General features: G+C 45.3%; 1 protein-coding gene across 1 annotated transcript in view; it reads left to right on the top strand.

Moving 5' to 3' along the window:
* Positions 1-25,199, top strand: part of LOC120021818 (voltage-dependent calcium channel subunit alpha-2/delta-3-like) — a 50,788-nt gene that overhangs the window by 6,395 nt on the left and 19,194 nt on the right. The window contains exons 4-14 of the mRNA XM_038965671.1: positions 696-755; positions 6,165-6,327; positions 9,567-9,698; positions 11,272-11,332; positions 11,674-11,824; positions 12,112-12,186; positions 12,400-12,489; positions 19,625-19,738; positions 22,946-23,024; positions 23,893-24,026; positions 25,128-25,145. Coding sequence (XP_038821599.1) covers positions 696-755; positions 6,165-6,327; positions 9,567-9,698; positions 11,272-11,332; positions 11,674-11,824; positions 12,112-12,186; positions 12,400-12,489; positions 19,625-19,738; positions 22,946-23,024; positions 23,893-24,026; positions 25,128-25,145 — 1,077 coding nt within the window. The remainder of the gene's footprint in view (positions 1-695; positions 756-6,164; positions 6,328-9,566; positions 9,699-11,271; positions 11,333-11,673; positions 11,825-12,111; positions 12,187-12,399; positions 12,490-19,624; positions 19,739-22,945; positions 23,025-23,892; positions 24,027-25,127; positions 25,146-25,199) is intronic.

Raw genomic sequence — 25,199 nt, 5'->3', positions numbered from 1 at the left:
AGGAAAAACACAGCTGTATATTCAGCACCACGGTCAGCGTCCACTGACACACCACAATGGCCTCATATAGTGTCACAATATACGGTAACTGCACCATCAGCAATAATGGGGTACTTCACCTTATGACAAGACTTGAACGCAATTTCACACTCAAGGAACGTTGGTTGGTCTTCTCAGGTGTCACGAAGCATAAATGTAAATCGGATACGGATGTGAAAAGTAATGCAACACAGCAAATTGTCTAGCCATTCGTTTTCAGAAATATCTAAATGTGGGGGAAATATATAGAATAGTGCAAGACAGGGAAGGGAGACTGGACTAAACATTATGTTGGTCCCTTTTTTATTTCCGAGACTGGCTTGAGCTGTCCCCTTCCCAGAGCTGCAAGAGGAGTACTGTAGAGCAGGCTTATGTCTCTGTGCTCCAAACAGCCAGACAGGCAGCCAGGCAGTCAGGACCATTCCTTGGCCCTCAGCTCTCTGACCCTCTGTTACAGCAGATTTAATGTCTCCCTGCAGAAGGCTGGCTGGAACTAGAAGCTACTGAGACGGTCTGACATTGTCGGGGGTCAAATAACTCTTGGGTGATGGGTGATGACTTTGAGTTGAGCTGGTGTGCTTATGCTTCCCCTCTGCGCTCCTCCCCTTATCTCCACCCCTCCCCTCCCCTATCTCTCCCTTTTCTCCCTCCTTCAGCGGCTGGTGGAGGCAGCAGAGGAGGCCCATCTACAGCACGAGGAGGACCCAGAGCTGCAGGTAAGACGGATGGGAGGGGGGACGGTGCAACTTATAACAAGGTGAGAGAAGGGGTTAAGGACAGTATAGTGTCTGCTGGCATTGACAGTCATTCGCATTAATACCCTGTCACAGTGCTGATAAATGACGCCTTTTTAATAAGCAAACACTGCATACATTGACGAACGCCTTACCAAACTGCGGCTGTCATAACTCACTGATTGTTTGGAAGCGTAATCATCATTTATAAGTAGCCTGTTGAAGAGGGAGTTTCGACAGTTCCAGTAAACTGCTGTTGGGAAAAACACAAGCCAAGTATTCAAGTTCAGCGCCCACTGACAAACCACAATGGACTCATATTATATCATAATGTTCTGTAACTGGACCATTAGCAATAGTGGGGTACTTCTTCTTTTGACAAGTCCGAAATGCAATTTCACACCCAAGGAACATTTATTTATTTTTGTCTTCTAACGAAGCATAGTGATATAGATTGTACACTGTTATGAGACGTAATGCAGCACAAACAAATGCTTGGATGTCATGCTACGACAATCAGCTGTGTCTTCGGGATATGTTCACTGCATACAGGAAATGTTCATAAATTCATTCATACTCATACATTTATGGAATTTGAGAGAATATAATATTCCCATTGTGTGTGCTGCGGCATCTGTTCAGGTGTGGTTTCTAACTTCCCATGCAGGTGTGTTGTACAGCTCATCACAGGCCATTGTGCTCTTTAAAGGACATTACAGCTGTTATCGCTGGCTTCCTTTTCCTTGGCGCAGTGAGCCTCCTCTTCCTATGCGGTGGGATTGCAGTAATTCTGTAACACTGAGAATGTACAGGACCCTGCCTCCCTCCCTCTGTCTCTCTACCCCCCCCCCCCCCCCCCCCCCCCTTTCCCCCTCTTCCCAGTAGACAAAGATTAATGCAACTCTTATGCACAGTGCATTGTTCCACATTTCCTCCTGAAGATTAGAAACTCACTCGGGCAACAAAAACACTTTAAAAAATAATGGCGCTACACTTCCCAGTTAATAGACGCATTTGCGTTATGAATACTTTGTGATCACCCCGTGGTTCGCAGGGTTTGTTTCGCTGGTGATTATATGAACGCATTGGAAGAAGGTCGAGAAGGTCATTATTACCATTGTAGCACCACATTTCATTCTCCATATTTCAATGTTATTATTCTTCATTACTCTGCACTTATTCCAGTTTGGGGATAACACTCGGATTAAATGTGTCCAGATGATTATATGTGTTCCTTGCTCTGGTGATATATGTATGTACATCACGTTATTGTATTGTTTTATGATTTAATAGCATATTGTCATTGAGAAAATGGTTTCCTGTTTTTTTTATGGGTGTTATATTTAGTTCTGCAGTAGGCTACACGTATGCTGCATTTACGGTATAGGCCTACACGTTTACAATAAGCTACACATGCTTACACAAGCTTAGTAACACATTTTCACAGCTTTGAAGGCTGTTACTGATTGTTTAGCTGATATTTTAGTGCGTACTTAACAGGGCTACTATTTTAGATAAGCATTGTTTGGTATTATTTGAAATGGTGACCAAATTCATCCCTTTGTTAACGCTATATGAGATACAACCTATTTGCCCGAATAACGTGCATCGATCTCTCACGTGGTTATTATTACGTTAAAACATGTATTTCGTTATTTCCTTTAGGCTCTATTCAGGCTACTTATTTTACAGTGAACTTGCTGCAACTTCATGCCCGCATGTTCATTGTAAAAATCCTAACGCCTATTCTTCATTGTAAATATCTAGGGTAGGCTACTCCGCAGCTCCACGTCTCTCTAGAAAAGTGTCGCAAAAGATTTTCAGAATTGCTAATCGTTGATCTAAAAGATCTAGAGTAGGATAAAACAGATTTTTTTCCTTCAAAGCATAGCCTGCTTTGAACTGCAAAAAAGGTCTGATATATATTTATTATCAGCAAAAGTAGCCAGACTATTTTAAAGCCTCATAAACGTCTACTGCTTACAAAACACGTATCTCCTATTCAACAATTAAACCTACATTGCAGAGAGACATCTAGCATAAAATGACACAACAGTAAAAATACATTATTATTTTGTGGGATCTGTTATCGATAGCCTAGGGGCTACTGAGCGGATACAGTGGTTGAGAGAGTTCACCTTGCGGTATACTATGTTGTCACCTGCACGCCCTTAAACCCTGTCTGTAAAACCTAACACGGGTCAATGTAAAACACTACACCGTCTTAAAACGAGACAATAGTGAATTCGGGAAATGGTGCGTGAAAAATGCATGGTGTCAGAAAACGGCAATAGGTTGATGAAATGAGGCGTCACAGAGTTTGATGTTATAAAATGATCGAATATCCTTAACGCTGGTTTTTATGTAGCCTCGTGTTCGTCTGTTTGAATTTCCACTCGATAAAGTAGGCTTCATATAGGCTACAGTGTGTTTGCTTCAACATAAGACTTTCAAAAATCAAACAAAGTTACATTCCACTGGGCACAGACGTCAAGTCAAGTCTATTCCACGTCTATTCCACGTTGGTTCAATGTCATTTCATTGCAATGATGTGCAAACAACGTTGATTCAACCACAGTGTATCCAGAGAGATTGCTTATAGCTGGGAAATAATATTAGAACATGGGCCTGTATAAATCATTACATTTATTAATCTACAGTCTTTTTCTACAGACAGTATTTTTGAAAAATTTGTGTGAAGTCTGTTACTATTGCAGAGAAGTCTCAGTAATTCTGGTGGCCTGCCTTCAGTCTGAGGATCAAATGGTCACGACGGAGCACGGGGTCTCATTGAAGAGACTCGAGACTCTCTCATAGGCGATACATTGACCTCCAAGATGGGGTCGACTAAAGAAGGGAACACATGAGCCGAGTCAGCCCGGGTTTAGACCAGTTAAACCCTTTATACACTACCGAGGCAAGCCAAGCCGAGGCAAGCTGTACTGTGCCTGGCCCGGTTACGTATCCATCCATAGTTGCTGCATGGAACTGTACTGGAAAGGACATTGTGAAAAATCAGGGTTGCGCAATAATGTAAAAAGGGGATTAGACCCACCAATGCCTGCCTATGCTGCCAGCCCTGGTACAGTGCATTCTTAGAAATCAGGAGAACCCTTTATGGTTCCAGGTAGAATCCTTTTGTGGTTCCAAGTAAAACCCTTTTGGGTTCCATGTCGAACCCTCTGTGGAAAAACAATTCTTCAAAGGGTTCTCCTACGGGTACAACCAAAGAACCCTTTTAGGTTCTAGATATCGCCTTTTTTCTAAGAGTGTAGGCCCAATCTCACTGCAGTGGTGTACAGTAACCTACATGAAGAGTCAGTCGAGCGTCTCGGGCGTGGAGCCGCAGTGTCCCCTGCCCAGCGTGGCCCTGCTCTACTCCTGCTCTGTACTACAGTAATAACCCTGATGGTTAACGGCCCTCTTTCTCTACAGCACTATCCCTTCTGCTGAGCGTGCACATTTCTCTCCTCCCCTCCTCCCTCCTCCCTTCCTCCCGCCTCGGCCAGTCAGAGGGGCGCTCAGGCGTGATATGAGCTGTCAGGCCCTGCTTTATGGTGATGCCGGCGTGGCCTTCCCAGAGTACGCCACAGAGTCCATCACACCTCCCCCTCTCCAGCTCCCTCCATCCCTCCCCCCAGCACCACACTGGCAAACAGGGGGCCTGTCAGTCCACAGCCAGAGCCAGACCCGAGCTGCTTAGAAAGAATGAGAGAGTCTCTCCTCTAAGCGGGTCCCCTTGTGAAGTACAGGCCAATCACACGGCAGAGTTACACTTCAGAGAAGTCTGATTGTTCTCTTAAACCTCCATCGTCCAGAGTGCCGAGCAGCAGAGCTAACCACCACTGCTAGTCTGCTACACTGTACCATCCACTCCATTTGAAACCTATCTGAGAAAGTGCCGAACTTGACTCTCGTTACGGTATAAATACACAGTCTAAACGCACCTCTAATGTATTTTGAGCTCATCACAAAGGACGTCCCGTTTATGCAACACTTATGTGTTTTCCTCATCAGGGTCTGGGTTGTCAAGAGAAATAAAGTACGACTTTATAGCTACAAGGCTATTGAAACTGGTTGTTGAGTTGAATGGTAACTCTCTGCTGTTTCCCCTCGTCAGTGTGAGTACTTCAATGCAGCACTGGTCTGATTATGGGATTTTAACCCTATATACAGTGCATTCGGAAAGTATTCAGACTCCTTGACTTTTTCCACATTTTGTTACGTTACAGCCTTATTCTAAAATTGATTAAATCGTTTTTTCCCCCTCATCAATCTACACACAATATCCCATAATGACAAAGCAAAAACTGTTTTTAATTTGTTATTTATTACAAATAACAAATTTAAATATCACATTTACATAAGTATTCAGACCCTTTACTCAGTACTTTGTTGAAGCCCCTTTGGCAGCGATTACAGCCTCGAGTCTTCTTGGGTATGACTCTACAAGCTTGGCACACCTGTATTTGGGGAGTTTCTCCCATTCCTCTCTGCATATCCTCTCAAGCTCTGTCAGGTTGGATGGGTAGCGTTGCTGCACAGCTATTTTCATGTCTCTCCAGAGATGTTCAATCTTGGTTTCATCAGACCAGAGAATCTTGTTTCTCATGGTCTGAGAGTCTTTAGGTGCCGTTTGGCAAACTCCGTGTGGGCTGTCATGTGCCTTTTACTGAGGAGCGGCTTCCGTCTGGCCACTCTACCATAAAGGCCTGATTGAGGAACAGAGGAACTCTAGAGCTCTATCAGATCAAGAGCTCTATCAAACCTGTTTTCGCTTTGCCATTATGGGGTATTGTGTGTAGATTACAGAAGAAAAATAAATATTTAACCCATTTTAGAATAAGGCTGTAACACAACATAATGTGGAAGAAATCAGACGGGTCGGAATACTTTCCAAAGGCACTGTATCTGTTCCTCCCCAGTATGAGTACTTCCACGCGGAGCTGGTCAACAATGTGGATGTTAACTCTGTTAACCCTATGAGTACTGCAGTGGAGGCTGGCTCATAACATTGGCAGGAATGGAGTCATTGGAATGGTATCAAGCATATTTGACCTTTATTTAACTGGGCAAGTCAGTTAAGAACAAATTCTTATTTTCAATGACAGCCTAGGAACAGTGGGTTACCTGCCCTATACAGAACAACAGATTTTTACCTTGTCAGCTCAGGGATATGATCTTGCAACCTTTCGGTTACTAGTCCAACACTCTAACCACTGAAAGCGTTCCATTGACTCCATTCCAGCCATTACTATGAGCTGTCCTCCCCTCAACAGCCTCCACTGGTGTACTGTCTATTTCTCCCAAGTATGAGTGTTTCAACGCGGTGCTGATGCTAACTCAACGTTACCCCGATCATTACGGTCTGGATTATTTCCCTCTCCTCAGTATGAGTACTTTAACGCGGTGCTGATCAACGAGGTGGATGAGGAGGGCAACAACGTGGAGCTGGGAGGAGAGTTCGTTCTGGAACCCAACGACCACTTCAACAACCTGTCAGTCAACCTCAGCCTCAGTGTGGTGCAGGTGCCCACCAACATGTACAACAAAGGTACGTTCAACAGCACACACCGACGTGCACAACAAAGGTACGTTCAGCAGCACACACCGACGTGCACAGCAAAGGTACGTTCAGCAGCACACACCGACGTGTACAACAAAGGTACGTTCAACAGCACACACCGACGTGCACAACAAAGGTACGTTCAGCAGCACACACCGACGTGCACAGCAAAGGTACGTTCAGCAGCACACACCGACGTGCACAACAAAGGTACGTTCAACAGCACACACCGACGTGCACAGCAAAGGTACGTTCAGCAGCACACACCGACGTGCACAGCAAAGGTACGTTCAGCAGCACACACCGACGTGCACAGCAAAGGTACGTTCAGCAGCACACACCGACGTGCACAGCAAAGGTACGTTCAGCAGCACACACCGACGTGCACAGCAAAGGTACGTTCAGCAGCACACACCGACGTGCACAGCTAAGGTACGTTCAACAGCACACACCGACGTGCACAGCAAAGGTACGTTCAGCAGCACACACCGACGTGCACAGCTAAGGTACGTTCAACAGCACACACCGACGTGTACAACAAAGGTACGTTCAGCAGCACACACCGACGTGTACAACAAAGGTACGTTCAGCAGCACACACCGACGTGTACAACAAAGGTACGTTCAGCAGCACACACCGACGTGCACAGCTAAGGTACGTTCAACAGCACACACCGACGTGTACAACAAAGGTGCGTTCAACAGCACACACCGACGTGTACAACAAAGGTACGTTCAACAGCACACACCGACGTGCACAGCAAAGGGACGTTCAACAGCACACACCGACGTGCACAGCAAAGGTACGTTCAGCAGCACACACCGACGTGCACAACAAAGGTACGTTCAACAGCACACACCGACGTGCACAGCAAAGGTACGTTCAGCAGCACACACCGACGTGCACAGCTAAGGTACGTTCAACAGCACACACCGACGTGTACAACAAAGGTACGTTCAGCAGCACACACCGACGTGTACAACAAAGGTACGTTCAGCAGCACACACCGACGTGTACAACAAAGGTACGTTCAGCAGCACACACCGACGTGCACAGCTAAGGTACGTTCAACAGCACACACCGACGTGTACAACAAAGGTGCGTTCAACAGCACACACCGACGTGTACAACAAAGGTACGTTCAACAGCACACACCGACGTGCACAGCTAAGGTACGTTCAACAGCACACACCGACGTGTACAACAAAGGGACGTTCAACAGCACACACCGACGTGTACAGCAAAGGTACGTTCAACAGCACACACCGACATGTACAACAAAGGGACGTTCAACAGCACACACCGACGTGCACAACAAAGGTACGTTCAACAGCACACACCGACGTGCACAACAAAGGGACGTTCAACAGCACACACCGACGTGCACAACAAAGGGACGTTCAACAGCACACACCGACGTACACAACATAGGTACGTTCAACAGCACACACCGACGTGCACAACAAAGGTACGTTCAACAGCACACACCGACATGTACAACAAAGGGACGTTCAACAGCACACACCGACGTGCACAACAAAGGTACGTTCAACAGCACACACCGACGTGCACAACAAAGGTACGTTCAACAGCACACACCGACATGTACAACAAAGGGACGTTCAACAGCACACACCGACATGTACAACAAAGGGACGTTCAACAGCACACACCGACGTGCACAACAAAGGGACGTTCAACAGCACACACCGACGTGCACAACAAAGGTACGTTCAACAGCACACACCGACGTACACAACAAAGGTGCGTTCAACAGCACACACCGACGTGTACAACAAAGGGACGTTCAACAGCACACACCGACGTGTACAGCAAAGGTACGTTCAACAGCACACACCGACGTGCACAACAAAGGGACGTTCAACAGCACACACCGACGTGTACAGCAAAGGTACGTTCAACAGCACACACCGACGTGCACAGCAAAGGTACGTTCAACAGCACACACCGACGTGCACAGCAAAGGTACGTTCAACAGCACACACCGACATGTACAACAAAGGGACGTTCAACAGCACACACCATCACGAACACCCAACAGAGCCTACTGGAAATAAAGTGTATGGGTAGATCTAAGCCTCATTGTGGTCCAGGTGCCCACCAACATTTACAACAAAGGTAGGGACACTCAGACACCACTGTGTGCAAAAATGGATACAGCAAAAGTAGGGGCATGCCCACATGAGATGAGATAGGAGTGGGTGCATGGCGGGAACAGATTTGCCCTCCAGGGAAAATACAAATATTTTCAATTGAATGAGAAGCTGATTTGTGTTCAATTTCATTGTCAAATTCAAAAATTTGAATTAAAACAACTGAAACGTGCCATATATTTTCAATGGAATGGAATGGACCCCGACCCTGCACGGTGAGAATGAGGTGAAGTGCTCTAGCCGTGTCGGTACCACTGGAGGGTGGGGGGTCCATAATGGCCCGACGATAGAGAGAGCAGTCACAGCATGAGTGAGTGACGAGAGGAGAGAGGAAGGGATGTTTATTTTTTTTCTCTTGTAGTGACTGACTGTTATTTGTTTTCTAGCCCAGTGTGTGGCCTCTCTGTGTAGTCCTGGCTGACTTTCCTCTGGATATAATGGCCTCTTTCCTCTGGATATAATGGCCTCTTTCCTCTGGATATAATGGCCTCTTTCCTCTGCATATAATGGCCTCTTTCCTCTGGATATAATGGCCTCCTCAGCGCCTCCCACTCCCCCTTTCTTCTTGGCACAATGAGAGGCTCCCTGACAGGATCAGTCTCTGCTTTGGCCGTGTGTGTGTGCGTGTGTGTCTCTGTGTGTGTGTATGTATGTGGAGGCCATGCAGCAGAAGGACGGGAGGACAGTATTTCGTCAACCTCATTGTCCCTCCACCAGCGGGGTCAATAAGGGCGAAAGGTTAACGGTTCAGCACACCTGTGTTCAGTGTTAATGGTGATGATGATCATTATTACCTGGTTGTTATCTCACTCACTCGGTCTCTCTCTGTCTCTCTCCCCTCCCTCCCCTCTCCTTTCTCTCTTTCTGTCTCTGTGTCTGTCTGTCTCTCTCTCTCTCTCTCTCTCTCTCTCTCTCTCTCTCTCTCTCTCTCTCTCTCTCTGTCAGTCTGTCTGTCTCCCACTCACTGTCTGTCTCTCTCTCTCTCTTTCTCTCTCTGTCTGTCTGTCTCTGTCTCTCTCCCGCTCACTGTCTCTCCCTGTCTCTCTCTCTCAGATCCAGCCATAGTGAATGGGGTGTATTGGTCAGAGGCCTTGAATAAAGTGTTTGTGGATAACTTTGAAAAAGACCCGTCCCTGATATGGCAGTACTTTGGCAGTGCCAAGGGCTTCTTTAGGCAGTATCCCGGTGAGTTGTGTGTGTGTGTCTGAGTGTGTGTCTCTGTGTCTAAGTGTGTGTGTGTTCTAAGTGTGTGCGTGTGTGGGGGAGGTGCTGGGAGCGGTCACTGTACGAACTGCGGGGAAATGAAATGGAATCGCTAAAAGGGTGATTTTGCTAATGTTGTAATTTTACAGACCATCAGAGAGGATGCATATAGCAAATTATTCAGAATGCGTGAGTCCAGCAGCAGCATACTACAAAGCAGTCCAGAGCAATGGCAGTCAGAGATATTGGATCATTACAGCACCATCAGACAGCCACAGTGCTGACTGCAGTACTATATCCTACTGTAACACCGCAAAGATGGCCTATAAGTGGTGGTACAGAAATGTGTCCCTTCTCATTGCAGTCATATCATTTAAAGCCATTCACCACTGTGGATGACTGTGGATGATGTCCTGCATTAGTTCAGGCTAGTGTAGTGCTATGCCCCGTACACATCACGACGTATTTCATTACGTCCTACGTCATCTTCACACAATCTCGTTCCACTAGTGGACCGAGAGCATAGGGTTTCACAACGCAAGACAAGATGGAGGAGTGCCTAGTCTCTCGTTAGAGATAGCATTTTTTTGTGGGGGGGATTGTAAAATATGACCTTTTCAGACAGAAATATATTGTTTCAAGTGATAATTAAACGTTTTGTTTAGTTACTTTTTCCTCAACTTGTTTCTCTAACTTTCTAGCAAGTCAAGCTAGTAAACAGAGCAGCTAACTAGCTAAAAGCTAGGCTAAGGTTAAGATAGTGTCGCTAGTGACCTCCACTTAACAATTATCATCAAAAACAAAAGTCATTACCATCACAATAAAATAAAATGGGAGGCAACGGTCAATTTAACATTACTACTAAAATAGTATTCACTATTCACTAAGACAGATTATGGACCCAGTTATCCCTCTCGCTTCGCCTCTTCCTCTCTGGCTGCAGTGAAGACAACTCAAAGTTTGGAAAAATTCGAAGCCTGCGACATCCGTTTCGCAAAGAAGCCTTCAACCGCAAGGGGGAGCTGCGATACCACTCCGTTGTGGACGATCCCCATTGAAACGAATGACGTCCAGACTGCTCACTAATGTGATGAGGCTTTAGAGCAGGGGCGGGAAACTCCAGTCCTCGAGGGCCAGATTGGTGTCACACTCTTTACCTATCCCTAGCAAACACAGCTGATTAATCAAATGGCATTCTAAACTGAAGATCATGATTAGGCGATTATTGGAGTCAGGTGTGTTAACTGGGGCTGGGGCAAAACTGTGACACCAATCAGGCCCTCGAGGACTGGAATTGCCCACCCCTGCTTTAGAGTGTAGGACATACTAGCATAGCACTGTGCCCTTCAGGGATCTGACATCCTTAGACCCGACTCTCCTTTCTAATTTTTATTGAGTAGCAATGAAAGAAACGGAGACAAACCTGCTTATTTAACCCCCGTTTCTACAGGCAATGTGCAGCCCATAGTTGACTCTGGCACATCCTTACACTCTGTATGACTTAAACATGCTGCTTTGTGTATCTAGCTACGTGTCTTTCTCCTCATGGTTGCAGGGGTCAAATGGCATCCAGACGAACACGGGGTCATCGCCTTCGACTGCAGGAACAGGAAGTGGTATGCTTTTTCACAATAGGTCCACATTAGCCAATTAGAACACGGATTCTTTCCTTGCTCTGTAGCCTACAGTATGATGTCCATATCAAGACGTTTGTGCAGCGTACAGTATGGCAAGTCTTAACCCCTGTCACGTACGTTGTCCATTTGTTGTGTGGTGCTTTGGCTCCGCTACAGTAAATTGATTCCAGTCAGTGTTTGCTGCATTGCAGTCCTAGGTTGGGCAACGGGTTGTGTGTTGTTATCCACACGCTTGATATACTCCCATGTATTTAATGGATAGATAGAACCAATGTTTGGGCTGGTGCGTGGATACTAGTTTGTCGTCCCTCCCTGCTCAGGTACATCCAGGCAGCGACGTCTCCTAAAGACGTGGTGATCCTGGTGGACGTTAGTGGCAGTATGAAGGGCCTGAGACTGACCATCGCCAGACAGACGGTCTCCTCTATACTGGACACACTGGGAGACGACGACTTCTTCAACATCATCGCTGTCAGTCTCATTAATGACCTGTTTGTGGGGGTGGGATTGTGTGTGTGTGTGTGTGGGAGGGGGGGGGGGGGGGGTATTGAACTTATCAGTTTATTTGAGTAAAATATGGTGTTTCTACAGCTCGTTTTTCTATACCGTGTTTATGACGATTAGTCAACCTCTTATCTAAAACAATGACAATGAATGAATAGGTATGTCTAGAATTTCCTGCACAATGTGTGTGTGTGTGTGTGTGTGTGCTTCATGTATTTCCACTCATATCTAACCCTCTCCATATGTGTTCACAGTACAATCAGGAGATGCACTACGTGGAGCCTTGTCTGAACGGCACACTGGTACGAGCAGACAGAAATAATAAAGCTGTAAGTTTCCCTCTCTCTCACACACACACACACACACACACACACACACACACACACACACACACACACACACACACACACACACACACACACACACACACACACACACACACACACACACACACAATTGTATGTAGATCGTATCAGAGGGAACTTGTTGGATTAATACTCAAATCATACTGCATGTTTGTCTCTTCCTGTGTTATCTGTTAGCATTTCAAAGAACACCTGGACAAGCTGTTCGCCAAAGGGATTGGTCTGCTGGGTGACGCTCTGACCGAAGCGTTCACCATTCTAAATGATGTAAGTTCAGCCTCCGACTTTAACACTGTAAATGTTCGTTCATTCATTCATTCGTTCACCACAAACATTGCACAAAGAAATATACAGTAGCTACAGTTGAAGTCGGAAGTTTACATACACTTAGGTTGGAGTCATAAAACTCGTTTTTCAACCACTCCACAAATTTCTTGTTAACAAACTATAGTTTTGGCAAGTCAGTTAGGACATCTACTTTGTGCATGACACAAGTCATTTTTACAACAATTGTTTACAGACAGATTATTTCACTTACAATTCACTGTATCACAATTCCAGTGGGTCAGAAGTTTACATACACTAAGTTGACTGTGCCTTTAAACAGCTTGGAAAATTCCAGAAAATGATTTCATGGCTTTAGAAGCTTCTGATAGGCTAATTGACATCATTTGAGTCAATTGGAGGTGCACCTGTGGATGTATTTCAAGGCCTATCTTCAAACTCAGTGCCTCTTTGCTTGACATCATGGGGAAATTAAAAGAAGTCAGCCAAGACCTCATCCAAAACATTGTAGACCTCCTCAAGTCTGGTTCATCCTTGGAGGAAATTTCCAAATGCCTGAAGGTACCACGTTCATCTGTACAAACAATGGTACGCAAGTATAAACACCATGGGACCACGTAGCCGTCATACCACTCAGGAAGGAGACACGTTCTGTCTCCTAGAGATGAACGTACTTTGTCGCGAAAAGTGCAAATCAATCCCAGAACAACAGCAAGGGACCTTGTGAAGATGCTGGAGGAAACAGGTACAAAAGTATCTATATCCACAGTAAAACGAGTCCAAATCGACATAACCTGAAAGGCCGCTCAGTAAGGAAGAAGCCAGCTGTTTGGCCATAATGACCATCGTTATGTTTGGAGTAAAAAGGGGGAGGCTTGCAAGCTGAAGAACACCATCCCAACCGCGAAGCACGGGGGTGGCAGCATAATGTTGTGGGGGTGCTTTGCTGCAGGAGGTACTGGTGCACTTCACAAAATAGATGGCACCATGAAGGAGGAATTTATGTGGATATATTGAAGCAAATGGACAATGACCTTCCAAATGGACAATGACCCCAAGCCTACTTCCAAAGTTGTGGAAAAATGGCTTAAGGGCAACAAAGTCAAGGTATTGGATTGGCCATCACAAGCCCTGGCCTCAATCCTATTGAAAATTTGTGGGCAGAACTGAAAAAGCGTGTGCGAGCAAGGAGGCCTACAAAGCTGACTCAGTTACACCAGCTCTGTCAGGAGGAATGGGCCAAAATTCACCCAACTTATTGTGGGAAGCATGTGGAAGGCTACCCGAAACGTTTGACCCAAGTGAAGCAATTTAAAGGCAATGCTACCAAATACTAATTGAGTGTATGTAAACTTCTGACCCCCTGGGAATTTGATGAAAGAAATAAAAGCTGAAATAAATCATTCTCTCTGCTATTATTCTGACATTTCACATTCTTAAAATGAAGTGGTGATCCTAACTGACCTAAAACAGGGATTTTTTTTACAATGATTAAATGTCAGGAATTGTGAAAAACTGAGTTTAAATGTATTGGGCTAAGATGTATGTGAACTTCCGATTTCAACTGTGCATCTTACATGTGCCGTATCTGTGTATCCACATCATGAACATCACACAGAGTGTAATATTCAACTCAGCAAATGTCTACCATGTAGAGCGGAGGAAACGCACAACACAAAACCTTAAACACAAATTGGTTCTGAAATGCGCCTTGGACTTCAGTTTATTTCCAGAATGACTTTTTACTTGATTGAACAACAAATACGTAAACACTCTTGGGTAAACGCCAGAGAAGTTTGAGTAGAAAGGCAATTAGTTCAGGCACAATAGTTTCATGTCCCAACCTAATTGAATGATGAAAACGAGTAACATCAGTACACTCCAGCAAGGTTTACCTACTTATTCTCAAGCTCTGAGTACAGCGTGTCTCCTCGCCGTTTTCCCGTTCGAAGCGCTTCACTGCAATCCCCGCTATCCTCCGTTCCACCCCCGCGAACAGAGACACGTCGATTCTGAAGGTGATTAATGACTGTAATTAATGCTACTGATTAATAAGGAGGATGATTGGAACACAAAGCCGGTGGAGATAAGACCTCTCTGCTCTCCTTTTACCTCTCTGTTTTCAGGCTAGCGGTCCGCCGCAGGGTCCCGGGAGCACGGCTTCAATGTCTGCATTGGTCCGATTAATTAAAGCTAGTCCAATGAATATGGTAATCAGTTGGCCAATAGGCCCAGTGTGAAATGCATTGTTACACTAGGCCAGGCTACCACCTTGGTGAATGGATGGAATGGATACTAACTGGGCTAGAGCCATCTTTTTTCTCTGGCTTATCGCAGGGCAGATCGAAGTTAGGAGGCAATTGACTAGCTCTGGAGTGGAGTACACTGCATCATTCTCAAGACTATGGTTTCCTGGAGGTGTTTGTGTGTTTCTCTGCCAGAAGCAGTACCGTGGTCTGAGCATATACACACCTCGACCATAATATTGATCGTCACCATCTTCCCATAATCTTCAGATTTGTCAACACTCGTATCCTACCCAGTAGCGGTTCGTGGGTAAAATCCAGTGGTGTAAAGTACTTAAGTAAAAATACTTGAAAGTACTACTTAAGTAGTTTTTGGGGGCTATCTGTGCTCTACTTTACTATTCATATTTTGGTCAACTTTCACTTATACTTCACTACATTCCTAAATAAAATGATGTACTTTTTACTCCATATATTTTCCCTGACACCCATTACTCATTACATTTTGAATGTTTAGCAGGCCAGGAAAATGGTCTAATTCACACAATTATCAAGAGAACATCCCTGGTCATGCATACTGCCTCTGATCTGGTGGTCTCACTAAACACACATGCTTCATTTGTAAATGATGTCTGAGTGTTGGAGCATGCCCCTGGCTATCTATGCCGTCTGGTTTGAATAATATAAGGAATATGAAATTATTTATACTTTTAATACTTAAGTATATTTTAGCTATTATTAGTACATTATTATTACATTTACTTTTGATATGTTTTCCAAGTGAATCTCCACACAATACCCCATAATGATAAAGGGAAAACAGGTTTTTAGAAAAAACAGAAATACCTTATTTACATAAGTATTCAGACCCTTTGGTATGAGACTCGAAATTGAGCTCAGGTGCATCCCGTTTCCATTGATCATCCTTGAGATGTTTCTACAACTTGATTGTAGTCCACCTGTGGTAAATGTAATTGATTGGAGATGATTTGGAAAGGCACACACCTGTCTATATAAGGTCCCTCAGTTGACAGTTCATGTCAGAGTAAAAACCAAGCCATGAGGTCGAAGGAATCCGAGACCGAGATAGGATTGTGTCGAGGCACAGATCTGGGGAAGGGTACCAAAAAATGTCTGCAGCATTGAAGGTCCCCAAGTACACAGTGGTCTCCATCATTCTTAAAATAAAGAAGTCTGGAACCACCCAGACTCTTCCTAGAGCTGGCCGACCAGCCAAACTGAACAATCGGGGGAGAAGGGCCTTGGTCAGGTAGGTGACCAAGAACCCGATGGTCACTCTGACAGAGCTCCAGAGTTCCTCTGTGGAGATGGGAGAACCTTCCAAAAGGACAACTATCTTTGCAGCACTCAGGCCTTTATGGTAGAGTGGCCAGACAGAAGCCACCCCTCAGTAAAAGGCACGACAGCCCACTTGGAGTTTGCAAAACAGCACCTAAAGGACTCTCAGACCATGAGAAACAAGATTCTCTGGTCTGATGAAACCTAGATTGTACTCTTTGGCCTGAATGCCAAGCGTCACGTCTGGAGGAAACCTGGTGGCATCATGCTGTGGGGATGTTTTTCAGCAGCAGGGAATGGGAGACTAGTCAGGATCGAGGGAAAGATGAACAGAACAAAGTACAGAGAGATCCTTGATGAAACCCTACTCCAGAGCGCTCAGGACCTCAGACTGGTGTGAAGGTTCACCTTCCAACAGGACAATGACCCTAAGCACACAGCCAAGACATCGCAGGAGTGGCTTCGGGACAAGTCTCTGAATGCCCTTGAGTGGCCCAGTCAGAGCCTGGACTTGAATCCGATCAAACATCTCTGGAGAGACCTGAAAATAGCTGTGAAGCGACACTCCATCCAACCTAACAGAGCTTGAGAGGATCTGCAGAGAAGAATGGGAGAAACTGCCCGAATACAGGTGTGCCAAGCTTGTAGCATCATACCCAAGAAGACTCAAGGCTCTAATCGCTGCCAAAGGTGCTTCAACAAAGTACTGAGTAAAGGGTCTGAATACTTATGTAAATGTGATATTTCAGGTTATTTATACATTTGCAAAAAAATCGAAAACCTGTTTTTCCTTTGTCATTATGGGGTATTGTGTGTAGATTGAGGGGGGGGAAATTATTGAATCCATTTTAGAATAAGGCTGTAAAGTAACAAAATGAGGAACACTTTCCGAATTGTCTGTATATTTCAAACTAAATAGTTTTAGGCTTTTGCTCTAGTAGTGTTTTATTGGGTGACTTTTACTTGAGTCATTTTCTATTAAGGTATCTTTACTTTCACTCAAGTATGACAATTAGGTACTTTTTTCCACCACTGGTAAAATCACTTGGGAAGCCAAGTGCAAGTAGAAAAACATGTTGACTCACTCTACTTGTAGAGAAACGTCAATGCCATCCTCCTCTCTTTCATGTTGACGAAACAGTCTATCACTCTGTCATACAGTACATGCTTTCATTTTTTGTTGTCCTAGGCTACCTGGTTAAAATGCTTGCTCGCTAGCCTAACTTCCATTCATGGGCAATGTTAGCTAGTTAACATTAGCCTTCAACATCTAGCTACATATTGAACTTCCATCCTCTCCGGCCAGGGGCACAACAATGTATGAATTAATGGTTGGATCAGAATCGGCATTATAATCATTGCCCAGAACAGAGAATTAGTCCAAATCCCTAGCTCCATCCATGGCTAATTTAGGAAAGGGAAGATTTTAGCTAGCTAGCCACTGAAGGACAACAACACAACGAGATGCAACAATTCTATTTTTTTCTGTCAAGGATGTATGGTCTCAATGGGATTTGATAGGAGTGACGCCAAATCCAAATCCATTTTCCACTTCCCTTGCCTTCAACGCTACGGTCGGCAAAAATGTCATACTCATTTGGACCAGACAGCACCAGATAGATGGCCTTCACGTAGAGAGACAGAGGGGCGCTGTTTCGTTCACTCTGATGCTTTCTCCCGTGAGATGCATTCTGCTTCTTGCGAATTGAAGGAAAATTATGACACACAGAGAGATGAAAGATATGTTATTTCATGTTTTAAAAAATATATATATATTGGGCAATTTGTTTGGGAAGCCTGGCTTCCCTTGGCATCCATGAATACACACCACTGACCCTACCATGACCCTACCTACCACCACTGACCCTACCATGACCCTACCTACCACCACTGACCCTACCATGACCCTACCTACCACCACTGACCCTACCATGACCCTACCTACCACCACTGACCTTACCATGACCCTACCTACCACCACTGACCCTACCATGACCCTACCTACCACCACTGACCCTACCATGGAATCATGTATTCTACACTGCATCTGTTTTAAATATTATGGTGAACATTATGTTCTGTCTGGGTGGTATATATATATATGTTTTCTTTGGTGTAGTTCACTGTGTTTGACAGGCTTTGAGTCCTGTTTGTTTCATCCAATACAGCCTTATTTACAGTTCTTTGCCTCAGACAAACCGCCGTAGCTTTAAAATGGCTCGAGGTGTCAAAGCGTTTAGCAATGACCATATTGTTGAGAAAATACATATAAATCATTTGCTGTGTTTGTCTAGGTCTGTTTGACATATCTACAGGAACTCTTTACCCTAGCTCGAAGAGATGCTCTGAGCAAGGTCAACTTTTGGGGGGCGGCAGGTAGCCTAGTGGTTAGAGCGTTGGGCCAGTAACTGAAAAGTTGCTAGATCGAATCCCCGAGCTGACAAGGTAAAAATCTGTTGTTCTTCCCCTGAACAAGGCAGTTAACCCACTGTTCCTGGGCTGTCATTGTAAATAAGAACACTCTTAGATGACTTGCCTAGTTAAATAAAGGTATAAAAAAAAACAAATATAAAAAAAAAAAACTTGTGGTAATCTGCAGTGTGTACGGAGACCACTGGGCATGCATGTGTAAGAGGTGTGTGTGTCAAAAGAGACAGTCCGTGTGGTATTGTAATCCTGTGTGTCTGTGTGTCTGTGTGTCCATTCTTGCTATGCTGGTGTGTATTGGGAGCAGAGCCATGCTCAGCTTAGCAGCCTTCAGACGGCGATAAAGGCACTCAACTCCACAAACCTCTATTTCTCCACATTCCCTCTGTCACAGGTCAATAAACCAGTTAATTACCGCCATGCATCTTCTGCCATCAGATTAATGTGGGCTGCACTTCCCGGTTTATTTACAAAGAGATTATCTGTGTTTTTAGTCCCTGACGGGGCCCGCGGGTACGCCGGGCACCAGCATCAGACATCGGACATCAGCAGTGAACACAGCTATTACACGGCCACGGGCAGAGATGACAGGCACAGAGTCTCAGAGCAGACCTGGGTTCAAATACTCAAATACTACTTGAAATCTTTCAAATACTTTTAGCGTTTTCGTCTGGAGTGCGAGATGGGCAGGGTTTGCACTCCTTGTGAGTATTCTATTGGTTCAATTGTGTGCGTCAGACTAGCTCAATCAAGCCCAGGTGATCAAGCCCAAATAGTGTTTGAACCCAGATCTGTCTCGGAGGTAGCCCAGGTATCAGAGACAGAGATGGATAGGATTAGAGGAGAGATGAACATGCCCCGTGAATAAATGTTGCTCCTTTTTGGAGATAGTCATCTGGCTGTCGGGAAGACATGGTGCAAAACCTGTCGTTGATGTTCCCACCTGGTTCAACTCAATGAGTTTCCTTATTAGAAAAATAGTAAATCATCTATATCAATGAATCATCTGAACTTTAATCAACCATAATCTGCCTAAAACTACAGAGTCAAGTCCCTAACTATGTATTTCTGTGTATGTGTATCTGTGTTGGATGTGATGATTGTGTATCTCTGTGTAAGCGTGTGTGTTCTCTCTGTGTGCGTAGTTTAACCAGACTGGGCATGGCAGTGTGTGTAGCCAGGCTATCATGCTGGTGACTGACGGGGCAACGCAGATGTACGACGACGTCTTCGCCAAGTTCAATTGGCCAGACAGAAAGGTGAGATACTGGTCATGGCTGGGAAGGCTCTACAATCGGTAGTCTCTCTCTCTCTCTCTCTCTCTCTCTCTCTCTCTCTCTCTCTCTCTCTCTCTCTCTCTCTCTCTCTCTCTCTCTCATACAGACAACCATTCACTAACTCACTCAAACACACACACATACACACACAGCTGCAAACAAATACAATTTATTTGTATTGCTATAAAATGGACAATAACTTGCATTTATCAAACTTACTATATCTACCAATCCTATCTCATTCTATCTTATATTTCTTATGTCTGCAAAATAGCTCAGAGATTCACAGCCATCTCCAACACCCCTGGAATGGATTCCAGTTGCTTAATCTCTTCATCAGAAAAGTCTCATAAAACTCAATCTTTGTAAAACTCCATCCTCGTAAAACTCCATCCTCGTAAAACTCCATCCTCGTAAAACCTCATCCTTTGATCACCCTTTTGTTGCAGAAAGTTTTCCTCCACAGGAAAATGCAAATGAGTGCAAATGGACTTCGTGGTTTACATAATTGCAACAGAAACCCACAGAAATCCTTCCTCTTCATGCGGGGGGGGCAGTCGAGTCATTCATATAGATTCAAGTGATAGAATTTGCATTCAAATGGAGTCCATTGGTTTCCTGCAGGAACTTGATCTGATATGTACCTAAATGCATTCTAAACCTGTAATACTCAGAAATACACAAAAATAAGCAATGAACCAAATCCTGGTAAAAATACGGTATTTGTCTCAGTATTACCATAGCTGATGGATTTTGAAGGTATTGCAGGGAGATAAAGAGTCACTGGTTAAATCGCTGGGTGTATAATCTTAGATAGCAGAAAGAAGCGTCTAGTCTTGGGTTATTGCCACCAAAACAGAGTTCCAAATCAACATTTGTGCCTATCAACCAAACATTCCAACATTCCATTTTCAATTGCTATATCATCATTTTCAAATGTAATTGTATTCTAATGAGTACAATCACCATGGCAACACTGTTGCTCTTATCAACCAAACATTTTCAATTCAAACGTTCTGCCAACTTTTGCTTTGGTTGATTTTGTATTGTTATGACAACGACACACCAACACTCCAATCCATCTCTCCTTCTCATTTTCTCACTGCCTCGGTTTTCCTTTCAGACTCTCATTGTGAATCTGTTTCATTTGAGACTTTTTTTTCTGCTTGTGCCATGTTTTCCTTCCTTTGAGACTTGACCATTTCCAGCGTTTTAAAATCACGGATATTTCGATGGCAGTTCGATTTTCCTTCTTGACGTTTGGCGAAATTGAGTTCTTATTATCCAAGTACAACTCGTAGCCCAGTAAATGTACAATTGCCTGAAATATACATGTATTTTATAGTGCTGACCTGACACACCGCGACATTTGTCCTAACCAGAGAAACATGGGGGATAAACTGTTTTCAAGGGCAGAATCATGGTTCAGCCTCAGTCCCCGAGCACTCACTCGCGCATGGTTTACGCTGCACACAGAACAAAGAGCCAGTCAAAACCTAAAACATTTCACACAAGCTGCTTTCCTTCGCCTATTAAGCATGTCTCTTTTTTAACTGTTTAATCCTCCGCCAGTCCAAACCCTGTTCAATGATCAGAAAACACGGCAACACTTTACCTAAGGAGATGATTATGTCGATGTTTCACTTGACTTTTATTTAACCAGGCAAGTCGATTAAGAACAAATTCTTATTTACAATGACGGCCTGGCAAGAGGCCTCCTGTGGGGACGGGGCTTGGATACATTTATTTTACATTTTTTAATGAATTGAAGACAAAACAGACAACACACTATGTAGCATTCATAAAGCCTTTATAAGCGTGACATAAAGAGTCATAATGGAGGGGCTGCGGAGAGAGCTCAGAGAGCTTGTCCCTGGCGTTCAGTGGCATCTCTCTGTTTGACCTCCATCCACCTCAACGACCGACTGGCCTGACTCAATCAGCCACGCACGCAGACAGCGAACTCTGCTCTTGCCTGTGCTTGGCTGGAGGAGGAGGACTGAATGTACTCCAGTGTCTAGCCTCTCTCCTCCTGTCTTCTCTCTGCCTCTACTACCCCAGGCTTGCTCTCAGTGCTCTAGAGCCCTTCTTCCTCTCATGTACGTATCCACATAGAGTAGCCTTCTCCCTGCCTCTACCTCTATACTGCCCCAGACTGTAGCTCTGTGCTGTGGAGCCCCTCTCCTCCTGTATCTACCCTCATTCATTCCCCTGCCTCTACCCCTGCCTCCGCCTCTGGCGCCCCAGGCTGGCAACAGAATCCCTGAATCCCCTCCTCCAGTACCATAGGCTTCGCCCTGCTTCTGCCTCTCAGCCTCTGTCGTTGTCGCCCCAGGCTGGCTCTCTACTGGAGGGTCTTTCTGGGGGGGATTTACTGGGGGGTATTTTCTGGGGGGTATTTTCTGGGCCACTCTGTGACAAACGGCTGGGTTGAAAGCATTAGACAAATGCAATTGAAATTAAATGGGCTGCTGTGCTATTCACAGTGCAATAAAAACAGCAGCTTACGGCCCTTTTGTCCAGTCCTATCAAGCAAATGCGTGTCGCACAAAGGGGCAGTATTTGGCAGTGTAGCCCCCCCCCCCCCCATCCCCAAACATACCCAGAGGGGCAGTATTTGGCAGCCGTTCACTCCGGTTCTCCTATATGCCTAGCTTAGCATCTGGAGCCAATGAGCCGTGCCGTATTGGCAGAGTCACAGAAAGTACACACATGGACCCGCTCCCATGTCCAGCTTGAAGCCCTCTGATTGGCTTACGCCACAGAGAGAACGTAACCTGCCTCTTGTCTCTCCGTGCTGTCGACTTAGGTTTATACATACACAGAGATCTAATGAAGCACAGGCGTGCAGATGTACGGATGGATGGATGAGCAAGAAAGGGAGCAAGAGGGAGGGGGGGGGGGGGAAGGAAAAGGAGAAAGGGATGAGGAGAGGAGAGAAGAGGAGAGAGGAAGGGAGAAATAAAGATAAAGAGCTACGGAGCCCTGGTCTTTCCTAGTGAGGCACATCTAGTACTGTGGTAGTGCATACAGCCACCCTCATCTCCTCTCTCCAGAGAGATAAAACTAGAGCAGGAAGATGGAGCCCCATGTGGTTCCGTCACGGTGAATGTTTATGCACGCTCTATTTAAATCTGAGCTGGCAACCACCCTGTCAACGCCTGACGACGCTGTCTCCTCTCCGTATAGGTACGCATATTCCCTTACCTGATTGGCCGAGAGTCTGCCTTTGCTGATAACATGAAATGGATGGCCTGTGCTAATAAAGGTGTGTCTCCTCTTCGTACTATACCATAAGAAACACATACACTTGGCTGTGTGTAAATGTGTGGGTGGGTGTGAGTGTGTGTTGGGTAGATAGGAATTGTGGTTATTGGTGTGTGTTTGTCAAAGAGGTGTGTGAGTGTGTTTTGGGGAGGGAAGAGACGCAGGTGTTAGATTGTGAGTGTGTTTTGGGGAGGGAAGAGACGCAGGTGTTAGATTGTGAGTGTGTTTTGGGGAGGGAAGAGACGCAGGTGTTAGATTGTGAGCGTGTTTTGGGGAGGGGGGAATTGTGGGTGTTAGTGTGTGAGGTGTGGGGAGCGAAGAGAGGTTTTAGTGTGTGTTTGGAGGTGTTGGGGGTGGCTGTGCTGCTGATGTGAGCAGTGCAGAACGGAGCAGCAGTGGAGTGACACAGAGGGGTCAGGGGGCATCCCTGCCTCATCCCTCTTCCTGTCAGAGCCTTTCCCCCTGGCCGCCTGCCGCTGATGGCTCCCGTGTGCCCACGCTCCGGATGAGAGGAGAACGCTCTGGACTGGGAAAGTCACAGTCAGGAAAACTGATGACTTGTGGGATTACACAGCCCAGCTAGTCTAACATTATTCTGATACTCACAGTAACACACACTTACTGGGAAATGCCTGTGAAATACCTTAATGTGATACATTGTGTGTGTGTGTGTGTGTGTGTGTGTGTGTGTGTGTGTGTGTGTGTGTGTGTGTGTGTGTGTGTGTGTGTGTGTGTGTGTGTGTGTGTGTGTGTGTGCCTGCGTGTGTGTGTGTGTGTGTGTGTGTGTGTGTGTGTGTGTGTGTGTGTGTGTGTGTGTGTGTGTGTGTGTGTGTGTGTGTGTGTGTGTGTGTGTGTGATTGTTGCCTCAGGGTATTTCAGTCAGATCTCCACACTGGCTGACGTACAGGAAAATGTGATGAGGTATCTTCATGTTATGAGTCGTCCTAAAGTCATCGACCACGAGCATGACACGGTCTGGACAGAGGCCTACGTGGACAGCACTGTAAGTTTCATAGTGAGTGGAAAAAGTTAGTGAGTGTGTGTAATGTACTGTATGTCCACCAGTGAACGTAATCAGATTACTTTTTAGAACTAACTAAGTAAACTAACGCGGTACTTTTTCAAATTGGCTATTATTATTACAGTTACTTTGTCAAACAGCTTTCAGAATCACATCTCTGCCGGGCGTATATTTCCATGATCCAATCTCCACCTCATTTTGTTCCCGGAGCGAGCGGAGAAAGGATGTTTGGAGAAATGTCATGAAAGCTGCTGTCCAGAGAAATGTGTAGACGGCGCACCCCTCATCTTTGCCATTGATCGCTTCTGTGATAGCAAAGCCCATAGAGGGCTTTTCCGTCTAGTGGAAAGTGTGCCCTCTATACATCTCTATGGGTCCGTCGTGTATGTGCGGTCTATAATCAGAACTGGCGGCTCGAGAGAAAGATTTTGAACGGAAAGATAGGAAATCTGTACAGATGTTTGGCTAACAGTGTATACGGCTAATTAAGCAGCCCCTGTATAGCGCAGCACTTGTAGACTAGCACAGGAAAGCAGCGCCACAGATGAAAGGAGAAACAAGCGATCAAACCTGAGTTAGTAAGTAGCACGTCTTCGGGAGAGCCCGCGGCTCGCCTTGCTCCCTCCGACAGTCAAACAAAACGGAGAGATTTTGAGTCGTAATGCAAAGTAACGCGAAAGAAAAGAGGAAAAAAGTAACATAAAAAAGTAATATATTACTGTTTCAAGTAACTAATCCCAACACTGGTTTCCACCCTGTATATGTGTTCATACTGTATGTATACATGCACGAACATGCTTGCGTGTCGGCGAGTGCGTGTGTGAGGGTGCGTGCGTGTGTGTATGTGCATGTGCGCGTGTGTGCCTGCATCTGTGTGTGTGTGTGCGTCCGTGTCCTCTCTGATCAGTCCCCTTCATGCTACAGGATTGATTCCTCATTATGAGCTTCATTAATTCTGACTGGATTGTCCTGCACTTCTTTGTCTAGAATGGTAAAATGCAGGAGAAGCAGTCTGTCTGTCTGTCTGTTGTACAGGAGGAGAGCTCAATCCTCATTTGTCATTTTTGCTGTCTCCTTCTGCAGCTCTCCCAGGCACACAAGGTAAAGCCTCTCTCCCTCGCTCTCTCCCTCTCTCCCTCTCTGTCGCTCTCTCTC

This window comes from Salvelinus namaycush, chromosome 2 (assembly GCF_016432855.1).
Source record: "Salvelinus namaycush isolate Seneca chromosome 2, SaNama_1.0, whole genome shotgun sequence".
Taxonomy (NCBI): domain Eukaryota; kingdom Metazoa; phylum Chordata; class Actinopteri; order Salmoniformes; family Salmonidae; genus Salvelinus; species Salvelinus namaycush.
This window is presented reverse-complemented; position numbering and strand designations above follow the sequence as displayed.